General features: G+C 42.8%; 1 protein-coding gene across 1 annotated transcript in view; it reads right to left on the bottom strand.

Moving 5' to 3' along the window:
- The window catches only part of SVEP1 (sushi, von Willebrand factor type A, EGF and pentraxin domain containing 1), a 210,261-nt gene that overhangs the window by 155,992 nt on the left and 35,104 nt on the right, over nt 1-19,165 (bottom strand). The window contains 2 exon segments of the mRNA XM_013966263.2: nt 14,567-14,743; nt 18,359-18,614. Of these exon segments, the coding sequence (XP_013821717.2) occupies nt 14,567-14,743; nt 18,359-18,614 (433 nt within the window).

The raw sequence follows: 19,165 nt of genomic DNA on the forward strand, positions 1-19,165 counted from the left end.
CCCTCTGCATTGGGAGCGTGGAGTCATAGCCATTGATCACAAAACAAGTCCTAAAGAAACTTTTCTAGTCTTCCACAGATTTCAGGAAAGTATCTTTCAACAAGATTTCCTGACACCAGAAATGGGCATTTGGTTCATTCCTGGGATTTTCGAATTTATGTATGTTGCAGGGTGGGGAGGTGGGAGCAAAATCGCTGTTCATTCGTCATTGTTCCTTTTCAAACCCCTGACTACTGTCAAAGCATATGTCACTTTTTAAGAAAAATCCCACAAGGGCAAAACAAAGGAGGAAATAACCTTAAGAAATACTGAAGGTGGCAGCAGCTTATTTCATCCAGCTAACAAATTCAGGGCAGTGTCTCTGCCAATCATAGAATTCTAAAGTAATATGACTGCCACTGGAATGTTCATTAGCTTATTTAGCCTTTTTTCTCAGAAAAGAAATCTGATTTAGAGGATAGGTTTGACTGTTAGAAATATTTTAACAAATAGATACGGTAGGTATTTGTTCAGAAATTAAACAAGCTAGATCTATGGCTCCAAGATTTTGATAAGAATATATTAATGCACATTTTGGGTAAAATTACTTTATCAAAAACTATTCAATGGCAAAAAGTTTATTAAACTTTGCACTATTTTCTTTTTCCCAAAATTGATTAGGTTAAGCAAAATGGTTCCAAATGAAATAGTAACAGACAGTCGTTTAATAAGTCCTGGTAAACTTCCAGTCTTTGGGGGCTTCCCAGAAATTTGAGGAAGTGGATGATTGGAATGATGGGCTAAAAACTCCTTTTGCTGGTGAAAAGTTTTCCAATTCCTTAGTTTCAATAGAATTGACAAAGGACCTAAGGGAACTGTCAGCTGAGAGATCATTTAGAATCACTTTTTGATAATAGATAACTCATTTTATTTTTGGCATGCCACCCAGGAGGAATTCCTAGAACTATGTGACATCAATTTAGCCCAACTCTTTCAAGTCCCATCTACATTTCTGTATGAAGGTTTTCAGCACTAAAAGCTGCAAGAATGAAAAACACTGAAACGAATGCTGTAAGGTCTCTTATTCTAACCGTGAATGACAAATCCATGGATCCATGAATTAATGAACAAGCCATCTGATTAACAGATGAATCTCCAACAGTATCTTATTTTTCTATGTAATAAGTATCAAAATGTATAATAATGCTTGACACATTATATACAAATAACAATTGAAAAACTAACAATCTGTTAGCAATTTTGGTCACAGAACATGTGAAAATTTCAACTGATATCAACAATTTTTGTAGCAGAGAAGTAGAAGTCTGTGATCAATAAAAGGCTTTACGACATAAAAATACTTTCATTAGAACAGAATTATGTGGTGGAAGTGGAGTAAGAAGATCTAAGAAAACATGAAAGTTTCTGCACTAGAAAAAAAAGGTGCTTGCAGACCAACACATTTTTGGTTACCAAAGAGGGAAGGGTGAGAGAGGGATGAACTGGGGTTTTGATTAACATATACACACTACTATTAATATATATAAAGCCAACAACCACCTACTGTATAGCACAGGGAACTATACTCAATATTTTCCTCTTTCTTCAGCTGCACTGTTAGGCATGCGGGTGTTAGTTCCCTGACCAGGGTTCAGACCCTTGCGCCCTGCAGAGGAAGCACAGAGTCTTAACCACTGGACTGCCAGGAAAGGCCCTACACTCACTATTTAGTAATAACTTATAAGGGAAAAAGCAGGTTTCCCATGAAGCTGGTAAAGAATCACCTGCAATGCAGGAGACCCTGGTTCGATCCCAGGGTCAGGAAGATCCCCTGGAGAAGGGATAGGCTACACTCCAGTATTCTGGCCTGCAGAATTCCCTGGACTGTATAGTCCATAGGGTTGCAAAGAGTTGGACAGGACTGAGCACCTTTGACTTTCATAAGGGAAAAGAATATGAAAAAGAATACATATATGTATAACTGAATCACTTTGCTGTACACCTAACAACACTTGTAAATCAACTACAATAAAAATATTTAAGTGTGTGTTCATAGATGGATACTACTAGAAAGAATCAAATTTGCTCTAGTATTTAGACTTTGGTGGGAATGTTTAACAGTAATACAATAGTTTTATTTATTTTATTTTACATTTTTATTGGAGTATAGTTGCACAATGGTTTTTAAACATCAATACAGTGCTATGGAAATGCCATCTTTAAAACCCCTGTTGAAAAGTTTGGAAGGCCTCTTAAAAAGCAATGAGAGGCACATGCATTTTCAATCTTTCTTCAGTGCTTATATGAGCAAAAATATTTGAAGATTACTTATTTAGCAGGTGCTAATTGTTTTCCCTCCTTCTCCCCTTCACCGCTATAGGAAAGAGTTACTTATAGTGTGACTAGGGGAAAGAAGAAGGAAACAAGGAATATTCTACAATGAGAAGCAGGAATTGTTCATAATCTTTTTTCTGACAATTTCAGAATATTGGGTATATTTTTATGAATATTTCTAAAGAAAACGACATACTGACTTTGGGAGGTCTCCACTCAAGACAGTGATGGAGGATGATCCCTGGGTCACCTTCTCCCACAACACACACCGAATTTGCAGCTATAATACATATGGGACAACTTCCTCTAAAAAAACCCTAAAGGTCATCTAAGCAACTACAACACATTGAGCAAGGCTTCCCAGGTGGCACAGTGGTAAAGAATCTGCCTGCCAATGAGGGTGTCATCCCTGATTTGTGAAGATTCCCCAGAGAAAGAAGATCCGCCTAGTCAAGGTTATGTGTGGTTTTTCCAATAGCCATGTATGGATGTGAGAGTTTGAATATAAAGAAAGCTGAGTGCAGAAGAACTGATGTTTTTGAACTGTGGTGTTGGAGAAGACTCTTGAGAGTCCCTTGGACTGCAAGGAGATCCATCCATCCTAGAGGAGATCAGTCCTGAGTGATAATTGGAAGGACTGATGTTGAAGCTGAAACTCCAATACTTTAGCCACCTGCTGCAAAGAGCTGACTCATTTGAAAAAGCTGTGATGCTGGGAAAGATTGAAGGCAGGAAGAGAAGGGGACAACAGAGGATGAGATGGTGGGATGGCATTACCAACTCAATGGACAAGTTTGGGTAAACTCCGGGAGTTGGTGATGGACAGGGAAGCCTGGTGTGCTGCAGTCCATGAGGTCACAAAGAGTCGGACATGACTGAGCATGCACACACACACACTGAGCCAAGGAGACAAAGCCCCCATAGAAGCAGGCAGGAGGAGCTGGGACAAAACCTCATCATAAACCCCATCCCAGCATGCCCACCCACAAATCAGAGAGAACTCAAAGCCTGGAGTTGCTCCCTGAGGAGGGAGGAGTTGAACCCCACAGTGGGCTCCCAGCTTGTAACACTTGCATCTGAGAGACAAGAGCCCAAAACATTTAGCTTTGAAATCCAACAGGGCTCAAGTCCAAAAAACCCACAGACTGTAAGGAGCCTCTTAATGGGGTCTTTGATGACTCACCTGCACCAGGACTCAACGCAGAGGCAGAGGGTCTGGAGGCATCCAGATTTGATACGACTAAAGTTCATTTCCACCTCATGGGAAGAGTGGACTCATTGGAAAAGACTGATGCTGGGAGGGATTGGGGGCAGGAGAAGAAGGGGACGACAAGAGGATGAGATGGCTGGATGGCATCACTGACTCGATGGACGCGAGTCTGGGTGAACTCCGGGAGTTGGTGATGGACAGGGAGGCCTGGCATGCTGCGATTCATGGGGTCGCAAAGAGTCGGACACGACTGAGCGACTGAACTGAACTGAAAGTTCATTTGCTCATCTTAAAGCGTCTGAGTTTAGACACACACAGGCCTGCAGCTGGCGGACACCATCTTTTACTCCCTTTCTCTTCCTCACGCTGGCCAGTGGATACCATCTTTTTTCTTATTTCCTTCTTTCTCCCAACAGGCACCATCTCTATTCTCTTCCTCTGCTATGCTCTAGAGCCACAGCACCTCCAAAAGGGGAGCTTCAAACGTGGCCGGTGCCCCAGTTTTTGCGGCTGCTGAGTAGCCGCTACCCATAGGTTGCTCAGCTCTGGAAGTGGGTGGGACTTATGCTCGTGGGTCCCAAGGGACAAAGAGCAACCAATGGAGAAAAAGTTCTTAAACCACTTCCGCCCCCAAGAGACAGGAAGAGGCAATAGCTCCTGGGAGCACAGACTTTGTTAATTAACCATTCATTCTAGCTGCAGCCCGAAGGGCAGGTTTCTAATTAAATCCACGTGTAAGTGCTATTTACAATCCTTTCCAGAGCTCTCCAAGGGGAGGTGCTAACTTCATGCTCTCCTTGAACAAACCAAAATTCCAGGATCTCCCAGAGGGAGGCTTCACACGCGTCTGGTGGCTGGGTTTTGAGGCTGCCTCCCAGGAGATGCTCCGGGATTGCCTGGCTCTGGAGATGGTGGTGGGGGGTGGGGGTTAGCTGCTTTGGAGTCCTCTGGGCCTTATAACAGTGGGAGAGACTGCTCTGGCAGGCTAGCACCCCCAGGGCACTGCACAGACTATATAGCCTGAAGCACTGCGCTGACTTTCTATGAAAGAGGCCTATTTGCTTGTTCTGGAGCCTGAGGGGTAGCCTCAGGTTTGCCAAGTACACAGAGGCCTAGAGAGGTGCTCTCAGGGAACCCGGGCAGTTGGATGCCATCTTTACTTGCTCTCTCCGTCTCGCCACACCCTGCTGATACATCCTGGACAGGAGTTTAGACGCTCCTCTGGAACCCCAGTTTTTGTGACTACCACTCTGGGGACACCTCCAGGTGGCCTGGCTCTGGCAGCCAGTGAGTCTTCCACTAGTAGACTGTATGTATTTGCATACTTTAAAAGCTGCTGCCTGAAGGTATGCATTCCAAACAGCCTGAATCTAGGTGCTGACTGAGATCCTCCCCATTGGAACACCTGCAGGTTTTGGCACACCCTCAACTAATGGGAGCCATTAAAAATAAAAATGCAGCTGCTGCTGCTAAGTCACTTCAGTCGTGTCCGACTCTGTGCGACCCCATACACGGCAGCCCACCAGGCTCCCCCGTCCCTGGGACTGTCCAGGCAAGAACACTGGAGTGGGTTCCCATTTCCTCCTCCAATGCATGCAAGTGAAAAGTGAAAGTGAAGTCACTCAGTCGTGTCCAACCCTCAGCAACCCCATGGACCACAGCTTTCCAGGCTCCTCCATTCATGGGATTTTCCAGGCAAGAGTATTGGAGTGGGGTACCATAAAAATAAAAATAGGCTGTCCTATATAGCTCAGGGAACTTGACTCAATAATGCTTTGCTGCTGCTGCTGCTGCTGCTAAGTCGCTTCAGTCACGTCTGACTCTGTGTGATCCCACAGACGACAGCCCACCAAGTTCCTCTGTCCCTGGGATTCTCCAGGCAAGAATACTGGAGTGGGTTGCCATTTCCTTCTCCAATGCATGCATGCATACTAAGGCGCTTCAGCTGTGTCTGACTGTGCGACCCCATGGACAGCAGCCCACTAGGCTCCTCTGTCCATGGGATTCTCTAGGCAAGAACACTGGAGTGGGTTGCCATTTCCTACTCCACAATAATGCTCTATGGTGATCTAAATGGGAAAGAAATCCAAAAAAGAGGGGATGTATGTATAGGTAGAGCTGATTCACTTTACTGCACAGTAGAAACTAACGTAATATTGTAAAGCAATTCTACTCCAGTAAAATTTTTTAAAAAAAAATAATAAAGTACAATAAAATAAGCTGCTTGGACAATCACAAAGGTTTAAGAGACAACCAAGAGCTGGGGAGGATTGAAAAATACAGGTCCTCTCCTATATGGGGCCACTTCTTCAAGACTGAGAGAGCTGTCTATTTTATCTAATGCATAGAAAGCAATGTAGGGAGACAAGGAAAATGAAGAAAGAGAGAAATATGTTCTAATCAAAGGAATAAGACAAAACTTCAGGGAAAAGAAAACCACCTTAAATAGAGATAAGTAATTTGCCTGATAAAGAGTTCAAAGTCATGGTCATAAAGATGCTCACCAAACTCTAAGAAAACTGAGCGAACACAGTGAGAACTTCAACAAGAAACAGAAGCTATGGTAAAGTACCAAACAGAAGTCACAGAGCTGAAGAAGACAATAACTGAACTGAAATACAGTATTCTGACTTTGAAGTTGGTAGTGTTTCACACCTACAGTCTAATGATACATTTCATCCTGTTTTAACAATTATGATAGACTGGAAATCACACCATCAGGACTGAATCCCTACCTCATTCAGTGGCAAACCAAACTAACTAGCCCAGTCTAGGCAGCAGTGACCCATCCTCCTCAAGCTGATGAGAGCCACTGTCAACATGCCAGCAACACTCCCTCATAAAAAAAGTGAATAGGAATACATTGTACAAATTCCTTACACCTTACAAATCCATTATTAGGCACAGCCAGGGAAGTTTTCTGGGAGAAAAAAATAGCTCTGCTCTGCTCAGAGAAGAAGATTTCCAAATGTTCTGGTTTCTATTCAAGAATGTCTACAGCTCTTTGTCCTTTCTCTTTCCAAAGAAATGATATAGTAGTTAGACAGGAAAATGAGTGTGTGTGCAGGGTGAGGGTGGGGATTTGTGTGCATACATTTACATGTGTAATAAGATATTTCTATGTAAATATTTCACTGTTTCCATTTCTATTGTGTAGCCTCCTTTTATGAAAAATAATATAACTGGGGCTTTGGCTCATTATCTGGTCCTCAGTGTTGGCCCCCATCCAGGTATAATTTTCAACCTGCTCACCATTCCAAATTCACTGAAATGGAGCTGTTGCCTGCAAAGCAGTGTCCTCAAGATGTCTATTGTATACTCTGTCTCTCGAATCCCTTGAGGGGAAATTCACAACAGCTGCAACTGCTTGGATTTACAACAGGAGTTCATTGGCTATGCACAACTAGCCTTTTAAAATGACTCATCTAGGGAATTAACCATTACCATGCACTGTATTTGATTAATTGTTGACAAAAGTTAACCAAATATCAATATTTTGCATTCAAGTAAACTGAATACATTCTTAAAAAGTCTTACCACGTGCCTTTGTGCTAAGGATCCCATGCTGCCCAAGGTGGATGTGGACACCAAGCAATTGCCTCAGATTTAGATAATGAGTTCTTTGTTTGCTCAACATTCTGGTATTAAACTTGGCCTCATACTTACATCTGTTTTCTTGATGGGCACTGAAAGCAGGCAATGGGGATGCACAGTGAACTAGAAAACCACTGCCCATTAAATCACTAGTCTGATGAAGAAGGCACAAGGCAAACAGTTAGTTGTGGTGGGAAAGGGGACTTGAAGAAGCAGGAAAAAAGGTCTGAGGGATGAAATCATGGTATTTTGGGGAAACTATAACTAGTTCCAGCTTTTAGCTCAAAGGGTAAAGAGAGGTCAAATCATACAACCTTTGTGCTCTATTAAGGAACTTATAGCTTATTCCATGAAGTGAAAGTCGCTCAGTCATCTCAGACTCTTAGCAACCCCATGGACTATACAGTTCATGGAATTCTCCTGGCTGGAATACTGGAGTGGGTAGCCATTCCCTTCTCCAGGGTATCTTCCCAACCCAGGGATCAAACCGAGGTCTCCCACAATGCAGGCGGATTCTTTACCAGCTGAGCCACTAGGGAAGCCCAGCTTATTCCGTAAATGAGTAATAATTTAAAAACTGTATGCAGTGGCCAGATCGGGTTAGTCCTTTCTGTCATTCACTCTCTTCTTTCCCTGCCTTGTATTAGATTGAACTGCATGAAACTGTGACCTCGTGGGTTGAAAGTAAACAAATATTGATGCTCTCATAAGGGTCAAATTAATACTTAACTGCACTTTACAATTATATTTTTAATTATGTTTATCTGTTAAATGTCTATCTCTGTGGCTAGATGGTAGACTCCAGAGCCGGACAATTTTGGTTCATAAATCAGCTCTTATTAGCTGTGTGACTCTGGATAAGTTACTTAACCTCTCAGACTTCTAGTTTCCTTGTCTCTAAAGTGGAACACTATTCCCGAGAATTATTTTGAACATTAAGGAGTCAATATATATCAATGCTTGAAATGGTATTTGAGATATAGTAAAGTGAAAGTCATGGAAAAAGCAAGAGAGTTCCAGAAAAACATCTATTTCTGCTTTATTGACTATGCCAAAGCCTTTGACTGTGTGGATCACAATAAACTGTGGAAAATTCTACAAGAGATGGGAATACCAGACCACCTGACCTGCCTCTTGAGAAATCTGTATGCAGGCCAGGAAGTAACAGTTAGAACTGGACACAGAACAACAGACTGGTTCCAAATAGGAAAAGGAGTACGTCAAGGCTGTATATTGTCACCCTGCTTATTTAACTTCTATGAAGAGTACATCATGAGAAACGCTGGACTGGAAGAAGCACAAGCTGGAATCAAGATTGCCGGGAGAAATATCAATAACCTCAGATATGCAGATGACACCACCCTTATGGCAGAAAGTGAAGAGGAACTAAAAAGCCTCTTGATGAAAGTGAAAGAGGAGAGTGAAAAAGTTGGCTTAAAGCTCAACATTCAGAAAACTAAGATCATGGCATCCCGTCCCATCACTTCATGGGAAATAGATGGGGAAACAGTGGAAACAGTGACAGACTTTATCTTTTTGGGCTCCAAAATCACTGCAGATGGTGACTGCAGCCATGAAATTAAAAGACGCTTACTCCTTGGAAGAAAAGTTATGATTAACCTAGATAGCATACTCAAAAGCAGAGACATTACTTTGCTGACTAAGGTCCATCAAGTCAAGGCTATGGTTTTTCCAGTAGTCATGTATGGATGTGAGAGTTGGACTGTGAAGAAAGCTGAGCGCCGAAGAAGTGATGTTTTTGAACTGTGGTGTTGGAGAAGACTCTTGAGAGTCCCTTGGACTGCAAGGAGATCCAACCAGTCCCTTCTGAAGGAGATCAGCCCTGGGATTTCTTTGGAAGGAATGATGCTAAAGCTGAAACTGCAATACTTTGGCTACCTCATGCGAAGAGTTGACTCATTGGAAAAGACTTTGATGCTGGGAGGGATTGGGGGCAGGAGGAGAAGGGGACGACAGAGGATGAGATGGCTGGATGGCATCACTGACTTGATGGATGTAAATCTGAGTGAACTCCGGGAGTTGGTGATGGACAGGGAGGCCTGGCGTGCTGCAATTCATGGGGTCGCGAAGAGTCGGACATGACTGAGCAACTGAACTGAACTGAAAGTGAAAGTCAGTCATGTCTGACTCTTTGCAACCCCATGGATGTATAGTCCGTGGGATTCTCCAGACCAGAATACTGGGGTGGGTACCCGTTCCCTTCTCCAGGGGATCCTCCCAACTCAGGGATCATACCGAGGTCTCCTGCATTGCAGGCAGATTCATACAGTAAGTGCCACTAAAATATTGATATTAGCTATTATTATCATCATCATCAGTTATTACTGCTATCATCAGCATCAGCCTCTTCATCACTTTCAAATGCCTTTGTTCACTGTGAAGAATGAGGAAATCAACCTAGAGCTAGAAATTGGAAGCACCTTCTTTCTGTTAGATTCCATAGGTTTTCAGTCTTCTTCCCTTAGCTTAAGTTCAATTACTAAGCCTAGAAGGATATTTCCTCAACCTTTTAAACCTGCTCATGTAGTACTAAAATCCCATACCTGAATTTCTGAATTATACAAAATACCTGCAGAAAATGAAGATGAGTTATGTCAGTTTTTAAAAAAAAAAGACAAAATATCAACAGCCTTTCATAAAGCACTGACTTACAACCAAAAAATAAAAACTTCCTTCATGGGATGCACTTTCCTCATCTCCCAAGCAAATGTTGAGAAAGACCCTTATAGATATCTCTAGTATTCTGCTTTTCTATGAAGTTAACTAACAAATACAGTTTACCTCAGCATGTAACTTTTCCCCAGTCAAGCCAACAATCTCTACTTCAGTATAAAATGGCACAGTATCGTACTGCCTTTTCTCATGCAGGATTCTTGCTTTTCACTGGATACTCATTAGGTCAATATGCTGTCCACCTGTAGCAGCTGCAATGGTTCTTCACGGTACTCACTTGCATGCAGGGATTCTCCTTACCCTCTCGACAGTATGATTTCTCAAGTGAAGGCCACTAGTCTCACCCAGAAGAGTAGGATTTACAAAAGAGATGCTGTCCTTTATCTTCCCGTATCTCGTTCTTGAGATTAGCATGTTAGTGTTCATTCATTAGTTTTCTCACAATAATATCTCATAACAATAACTACCACTGATTGAGAACTGACATGCCAAATACTGTCCTAGACACTCCAAGTGTATTCTCTCAATTACCCAACCATCTATCTATCTATACATATGTATATACACACCCATATCTACAGATATACTTAAGTATACATATATATTGGGTTGGCCAAAAAGTTTGTTTGGGTTTTTTATACAATGTTACAGAACAGTCTAAATGAATGTTTTGGCCAACCCACTATGTACATATACATATATGCTATGCTATGTTATGCTAAGTCGCTTCAGTCGTGTCCGAGTCTGTGCGACCCCATAGACGGCAGCCCACCAGGCTCCGCCATCCCTGGGATTCTCCAGGCAAGAACACTGGAGTGGGTTGCCATTTCCTTCTCCAATGCATGAAAGTGAAAAGTGAAAGTGAAGTCGCTCAGTTGTATCTGACTCTTAGCGACCCCATGGACTGCAGCCCACCAGGCTCCTCCATCTATGGGATTTTCCAGGCAAGAGTACTGGAGTGGGGTGCCATTCCCTTCTCCACTGGGATCTTCCTGACCCAGGGAGATTTTTTATCATATGACAAAGAATACACACACACACACACACACACACACATACACACACACACACACACACACACATAAAACTATACCATTACGAAGCCCATTTTACAGAAGGAACAGAGAATTAGAAGGAATTAATCATTCAAAGTGACATAGTTTGTATCAGAGGCTGAAAGTGAGCCAGTCTTTCTGCATTTTTAAACACTTTGAGTACAATTCAGTGTTTATGGTTTCTGAAAAGCAACGAATCCGAGAAGCTTTTCAGGAAAAAAATGCAAAATAAGCAGTATGATATCTTGGAAATAGGATTTAGAGAAAAATGTCTTGGGTCCCTTCCTGGGTCCTGCTGACTGTGGGTGGGATATGCCCTCTTGAGCAAAATACTCACCTTTCCCTGAGACCTCAATTTCCTCTTGTAGAATGAAGAGTTTAGCGCAGATAATCTCCAAGGTTTCTTTTGGCTTGAAAGATAAATGATTTGCTTTGGAAAGGCATTGTTTCTACGATGAGGATAAGTGCTCAGAATTCCAACTATTCTGAATGAAAGGTATCATTCTCTCCTGAAGCAATAAGGTAACTATCGTCTAGCCATCCTTCAGATCTTGCTACTGCTACTGCTAAGTCGCTTCAGTCGTGTCCGACTCTGTGCGACCTCATCGACGGCAGCCCACCAGGCTCCCCCTTCCCTGGGATTCTCCAGGCAAGAACACTGGAGTGGGTTGCCATTTCCTTCTCCAATGCATGAAGGTGAAAAGTCAAAGTGAAGTCGCTCAGTCGTGTCCGACCCTCAGCGACCCCACGGACTACAGCCTACCAGGCTCCTCCGTCCATGGGATTTTCCAGGCAGGAGTACTGGAGTGGGGTGCCATTGCCTTCTCCCAGATCTTGGTTTAGAGAGCAGGATATTACTCTAACCTTCCCTGGGATCCCTCCTTCATCCTGTATCAACACAGCACAGTCTGCAATACAAATTGCTTTGTGTAGCTAGATTGCAAGTTCCTAGAAGGTAGGTACCATGTCTATTGGTCCACTGAACCCCTGCCTGGTGCCTAGCACAGGGCTTGGCACAGAGAAAGTGCTCAGGAACATCTATCAGCGAACTATATTTTAAAAGGGGCTCACGGCTTCCAGGTTTTCAGTACTGGATGATGTAGAGCTAATATTTCTTTCTGCCTTTCCAAGCGGTAAGAGTCTAGTAATGAGTCCTTCAGGTCACAGGAAGGTTATAATTTATTTTCTTAGCTCGTAGCATACAGAAGCCAGTGATGAGCAGAGCCTACCACAAGTGTGCAAAGCACAACTCAGAGTTCTGATACCACTTACTCTCATCCCTAAGAAACAAATATCAAAGATGATAACATCAAGTTTTATATCAATGAACTGGATCTAGCTGAAATCTTGCACATAAGCAAGGCTTACTAACTGAAGCAAAGGGATGGATAAATGAATCCTTTTGTGCTTGGTGTTCTTGGCTAGAACCAGCAGCCAAAGTGCTTCTGTCCCCTCTGCTGAGGCTTCACTGATGGGCCCACCCACTGCATACATCTTAAAGGCAGCTGTGCTTTTCAGCCTGGAATGTACAACTGGTGGCAGCCACAGTGACTTGGGTAACTGGGGGCAGAGGGTTTGTGAACTGCCTCCCTGTCTTCATGCAGCCTGTCCCCTGGGATGCAAGATTACAGTGCCCAGGAGCAGTAGGGGCTGGGCACAGCATGGCTGAGGCTGCAGTGGCTTATTGGTAGGGAGCAGCTCAGTCTCAGACCACACGGAAACAGACGTGCTGACTACAGCATGCAGCAAAGAAAATGAGAGCTTCTGACTGTTTGGTGGGCTCGGACGGGTGGAGGGAAGGAGGGGGCGTCAGGGAGGCTGCCAAGCTGCGCTGTTCATGGAAGTGTGGGAAGACTCAAGGGGAGGCGTTTTGCCAACTCAGAGGCAGTTGGGCTGACTCTCTACAACCCCCCTTTTTTCCCTGCTTAAATGAGAAATCCTGCTGGGTGGAATGGGAACGGGGCCAAGAAAGGAGTGATTCTGCTGGGCAAGCGTGGATGCTCGCACCCAGGAAGGGTGTCTGCCAGATGGGATCAGGACCAGTGGGAGGGGGTAGGGGAGGAGGAGGAGAAGAAACTGAGGGAAGGGCGACGAGGAGCAATGAGAATGAAAGTCAGTTTCGGAGACCGGGACCAGCAGATGCCACCACTTATATACAGAAAGGATCAACAAGGTTCTACTGCACAGCACAGGAAGCTATACTCAATGTCCTGTGAGAAACCACAGTGAAAAAGAGGATTAAAAGAGAGGATGCATACATGTATAACTGAATCACTTTGCTGTACAGGAGAAACTAACAACATTGTAAATCAACTACACTTCCATTTTAAAAAAGAAATAACAGCAAGTAGAAAAAGCAAAAAGAAATGTCCCACGAGGAGAAGAAAAGGGAGAAAAACAGAGCAGGTCAAAACTGGGAAGTTCAACCCTGGAAGAGCCACGTTTCTGTGTTACGGAGCAGACCTACCTACCTTCCAAATGTCAAAATGAAACAGCGTTCACATCAAACAAGCAGTGAAAGACCACACTGGACAGTATAAAGTAAGCCTACCGCCCGGAAATTCTCCTGGTGGGTGTTAATTTCCATGGGAATACATTTTTCCCAAGCAGCAAACCAGGGAAGAGTTGTTTAAAAAGAAACAAAAAAACCTCTAAAAACCATGCTGCTTTTTAAGTAAAGTAGAACAAATAAAATGCTGTCACAGAAAAACCACACACTACTTCTAAATAGTTGCTCTATCCTAAAATATAATTTAAAACACAAGAATCCTAAGTTGTTTTTCTAACAAAATATTAAAATTACAAAGATATTTCGGTAAGGAAACCTAGAGGTAAAATTACAGATGTCAAAGAAGTGAATTCCATTTTGAAGTGATGTCACTTTTTTTTAGAGCTTTTTGATGTTCCTTTGTGGAGACTTCGGAGGAGCTAAAAGACCATAAAGTGAATGTTACATATTTTGGTGACAATCCCACAAGTTCCAGGTACCCTGAGGACCAGAATCCCACTTGTTTCAGTCTCTCACAGAGGCTGAAGCATATTTTGATGATTTGGCTATTGACTGATTACAAATAAAAAGCCCCCAACCTTCCCCGTTCCCAGATCTTGATCTAGACTTCAAGAGGTCCTTGAAGCCTTCCACTTCCTCTTGGAACTCTGTGCCCACCAGTTGAACAAGACTGGGCTGGCCTCATGGAGTCTGAGAAGCCACATGAACAACACCCTAGAGGTCCTGGGCAAGCCATTTTAGACCAGCCTCCAGCTAGTTGATGCCCAAACAGGTGAGAGAACTCAGGTAAGATCAGCAGGGTCACCAACCTTACTCACAGTCAACAACAAATTGAGGACCAAAAGTGCTGCCCAACTGATTCACTGATTCATGAGCAATATCAATACTCTTGGGACTTCCCAGGTGGTCCGGGGCTTAAGACTTTGCTTTCCAATGCAGGGGGTGCACGTTCCATCCCTCGTCAGGGAACTAAGATCCCACGTGCCTCATGGCCAAAAAAAAAAAAAAAAACAAAATATAAAACAAAGCAATATTGTAAAAAATTCAAGAAAGACTTTAAAAATGGTCCACATTTAAAAAACAAATCTAAAACCAATACTAAATTCTTAGTGGTTAAGCCATTGAGCGTGGGGCTTCTTTCCTACAGAGCAGCAAGGCAACTGATATAGTTGACACAGACCAGACACTCACCTGTGCATTCGTACTGGAGACCTTTCCCGTAATAGCCCTTCTCACAGATGCACTCAAACTGACCCGTGTGAGTCCCACATTTGCAGCTTGCCATCTGGTCACAGCAGTCTTTGCCAGCTTCACACAGATAGGAGCAATGGGACATATCCTCTTGAATAAAACTCCCAGAAGGCAGATCTGCAAGCACATACAACAGGGAGGTCATAAAAAAAAAAAAAAAAAAAGAATGAGCAGTGGAATGTTACATTCTCTTGTTACAAGGAAATATCTTTTCATTTCCGTCAAATTCCCAATCGCTCCCCACTCCCATCCAAATAGCAAAGTGTGTGATTTGCACAAGCACAGGCTGGGCATTTGGTGCAGCCAGTTAAGCTCTTTCAGTCTGGGACCTCATCCTCAGTTCTCCAGGCCAGGCAGGGTCAGGCAAAAATTGAGTCTTTTCAGCGAGGAATCTCCAGATGCAGCAGGAAGTTATGCAGTCGGTTCTCCAGGTCAGTCTCCTGGCTTCCCAACCAGCATGAGGTCAGGCAGCAGTAACCAGATTTCTAGAGTCCCTGCTCAAATAAACAAATAAAGCTGCAGCCCTGACTGCTGCCTAAGGGTGTTGATTGTGGGCAACTGACTTAAAACACATACCTTTACTTCTGTAATTATTTGATTAAAGACTGAAACAATGGCACCACACAAGTTGAATCACAGAACTAGGATCTGGTTTGTCTCTCAATTCTAAATAAGTTTTTACATGTAAAAGGTGACCACTACTGATTACTCGAGCCATGCTCTGAAGTGAGCCATGCTGGGAATTCAACAACCCAGGCAGAGCTGTCCTGTTCTGACAGTGACTTAACAGGGCAGGGTAAAGTTGATTACGACTTACCAAGAATCAATGGCCTAGATTCAGGCACAGTAAGTTCTATTTACCCTGTGGAAGACGTTCAAAAGTCTCAGCCTAAATTTCAGTACTAGGTCCATGGTGGTAGGCCCAGAAACAGTGATGGGCTCACAGTAGGAACTCAAAGGGGTGAGTTTCAGCAACATACATGAACTGCTAATGAATACCCAGAAAAGAGACAGGTGATGGCCTCAGTTATGGAACATCTCTCTCAATGCATTAAGACCTGAACAATAATAGACAGGGACAAAGTAAAGGGAAGATTCCGGCCCTAAGGGAAAGAGACTAGTACAGCCAAGTACCCTATTAAAGTCCCACTCAATAGACTGTGGTGTGGGTATAAGGTCTGCGACATGGGCACCTAGGAATTACCTCTGAGACACAGGCTGATCTGGCAGTCTAGGGAGCAAGAAAAATGGAGCTGTAAGATTGGTGCACTGGCATTTAGGTCTGGGAGAGATAAGTGAACAACTTGTATACGGGGAAAGCTATTATTCTGGAATCTACGTCCACTGAGAATGGCCACAAACACGGACAGTCTTGAGGCCAAAAGTGTGCTACGTTGTCTCAGTCATATCCAGCTATTTGCGACCTCATGGTCTGTAGCCCTCGTGGCTCCTCTGTCCACGGGATTCTGCAGGCAAGAATATTGGAGTGGGTTGCCATTTCCTTCTCCAGAGGATCTTTCTGACTCAGGGATTGAACCTATGTCTGTTAAGTCTCTTGTGTTGGCAGGTGGGTTCTTTACCACTAGAGCTACCCTGGGAATCTAAAAAGTGGATCCATCCAAATTGAAAGTAGTTTCAGCAGACCCAAAAGTACAGAGAACTGGTGGTTACCAGTAGGGGGATGGGCAATAGAGGGGCAGTGGAGTGAGAGATACAAACTATTGGATATGATTTAGGCTGCAACGATATATTGTACAACATGGGGAATACAGCCAGTATTTTGCAATAACTGCAAATGGAAAGTAACCTTTAGCAATTGTATGAAAAAAAAACCTATTAAAAAAAAAAAGGATGCAACTTCAGAGGACATCAAGACAGGGGAAATGAGGTTAATTTCTTTTGCTTTGATCATGTTTTTCAGAAAAAAAAACAAGATCTTTTATTACGGAATCTGGAAACTCCATCTGAGTAGTACACATTTTAGATACTAATTTACAGTAATAAAAGTTATGCCTTTCAAAACCCTGTTGCAATATGGTAACCAAAATCCTTTCCTTGAAGACTCTGTCCCATCCAGTTTCTGACTCGCATTAGGGCAGAAGGCCCCCATCCTACAAGACAGAATGCTGGTAGGACTCGAAACAAGTCCTCTATGACACAGTTAATAACACTCATAATTTCATAATCCCAGCTAGTGCAACAGCCATTCTGTCTTTCCACTCAACATATCACTTTTCCCAGAGAAAAGGACAAACAAAAAAAGTCCCAGGTAGTGACTTTCTGCCATGTGCCCAATATTACACTGGTGAAATTTAAATATTTTATTTAATCCTCTTGACAAAACTATATGGCACATGTTATAATAGCTCCATTTTAAAAGCAGAGAAAACTGAAGGTCATTGATGTTAGATGAATTGCCTAAAATAATAGCAATAATGGACAGTTATTGACAGCTTAGTATTATAAGCTCTCAGTAAGTTTTCTAGTCACTTTCTATATATTAATCCATATATTCCTTGGAACAAACCTATGAAGTAGGTAGTCTTCTTGTATCCTATTTCATCAGTAAGAAATCTAAGGAGTACAAAAGTTAAATAATTTGGTCAAAGCCACTCAGTTACTAGTTGACTGACTGGGACTTTTTTTGCTATATCCATAGGTAGCCTCAGATGCTGCTTCAAACTCTTCTGTTGGAACTATAATAGGGCCGACCCATTTATCTTGTATGTGTATTAGTCACTCAGTTGTGTCCAACTCTTTGTGATCCCATGGACTATATAGCCCCTCAGGCTCCTCTATCCATGGAATTCTCCAAGCAAGAATATTGGAGTGGGTAGCCATTCCCTTCTCCCAGGGATCTTCCTGACCCAGGGATTGAACTGGGTGTCCTACATTGCAACAGAGTCTTTACCATCTGAGCCACCAGGGAAGCTTATCACTAATTGTGAGGAAATCTTGTATTGCCATGATTTACCCATCAGATAATCTTTTACGTGGATATCTGAAAGATCAAGCCTAATTTGCTTCATGGCTTTGGTCTGAGGCTGTATCCTCAATCCCCTACTTCCAATCTACACTTTCTCTTCTGGATCACAGCAACATACATGCCCATACTACACCTGGAAGTTCATCATCTGTCATTCAACTAAACACTATAAACAGTGTACAGAGAACTTAATGAATGGATTTACTGATGCTATCCTCCATTGCTCTCACTGCTCTTCAGTTTATCCATAAGCATATCATATCAGTCTTCAAACTATCAGGTCAATAAATACGTGCTTAGTATTTATTATCCCTCTAATCTTCACAAATATTTCTGGAAACATTCTGGTGAGATTCATGAAGCCTGTCTCTCAATGTTTACTTCATCCTTCCAGATAAGTGTAGATGAAATCTAAGTCAAGGTTTCTGACTCCGTGTGTGGCCTTAAAACACACCTCCATTCATTCCACTGAATCAAATGGTCTCGGGTGGAAGCATATGGATATTTTAGTGAAAATATATCACAGCTGTTAAAAAGCAAAACAATATTCCTGTTGCAAGGTCAGAGTGTCATCTCTATGTATGAAGTTGAACACATCTCATAATACACAAGAGACATATGGCTATCATGCTCAGCAAGACCCCATAGGGCTTGGTATTGTCTTCCCTGCAGGGTGGGTTTCAAGCAGTAAGCAAGAAGGAAACCCCATATAAAGGCACTGTGGTATGCCATTAAGTTTCCATTACCTTCATGCAATGCCCGGCGAGCTAAAGCCTCAAATTCTTCAAAACTGTGGAGCAGATAGCAATGTTCCTCCTTTGGGATGGAAGCCATGTCATTCAGCTCTCGAATGTTTCCTTGCCATATGCCAAATGTAAAGATTTCCACTCCAAAATCTCGCAGAGATGCTGCAATGGGTCTTGGATCTCCCCCGTTGGAATATCCATCCGTAATGAGAAATATAACTTTCGTTGAGTTTTCTCTAGAATGACGAAGAATTTGCTGTAATAAAACAGAGAAAGTTAGTATGCGTTTGTATTGTGTGTCCTACTCTGCGCCTCCATTATTAGGCAATGGAGTGCTTGTGTCGACCATTAACATTCTACAAGCGTGAGGAATGGAACACTGATCAATGAGGGTAAAACAAACAGGCACAGATAAGCGCCTATAATGGTCCTCTCACAGAACCATAATAAAACTCAGAAGCATTCTGTATCATCATCAGCATCCTCATTATCAATATGATTATTGCCATGCGTGCTAAGTTGCTTCAGTCACGTCCGACTCTGTGTGACCCCATGGACTGTAGCCCGCCAGGCTCCTCGGTCCCTGGGGATTCTCTTGACAATAATACTGCAGTGGATTATTATGCCCTCCTTCAAGGGATCTTCCCAACCCAGGGATTGAACCCAGGTCTTCCTCATTGAGGGAAGATTCTTTACTGTTTGAGCCACTGTGGAAGTCCATAAAAATTACTTAGCATAGAGCTTGCTAATAAAGAGCAACAAATGTTTATGGAATGAATTTATATTAATATTATCAATTATTGTTAA

Source organism: Capra hircus, chromosome 8 (assembly GCF_001704415.2).
Source record: "Capra hircus breed San Clemente chromosome 8, ASM170441v1, whole genome shotgun sequence".
In the NCBI taxonomy this organism is placed as follows: Eukaryota; Metazoa; Chordata; class Mammalia; order Artiodactyla; family Bovidae; genus Capra; species Capra hircus.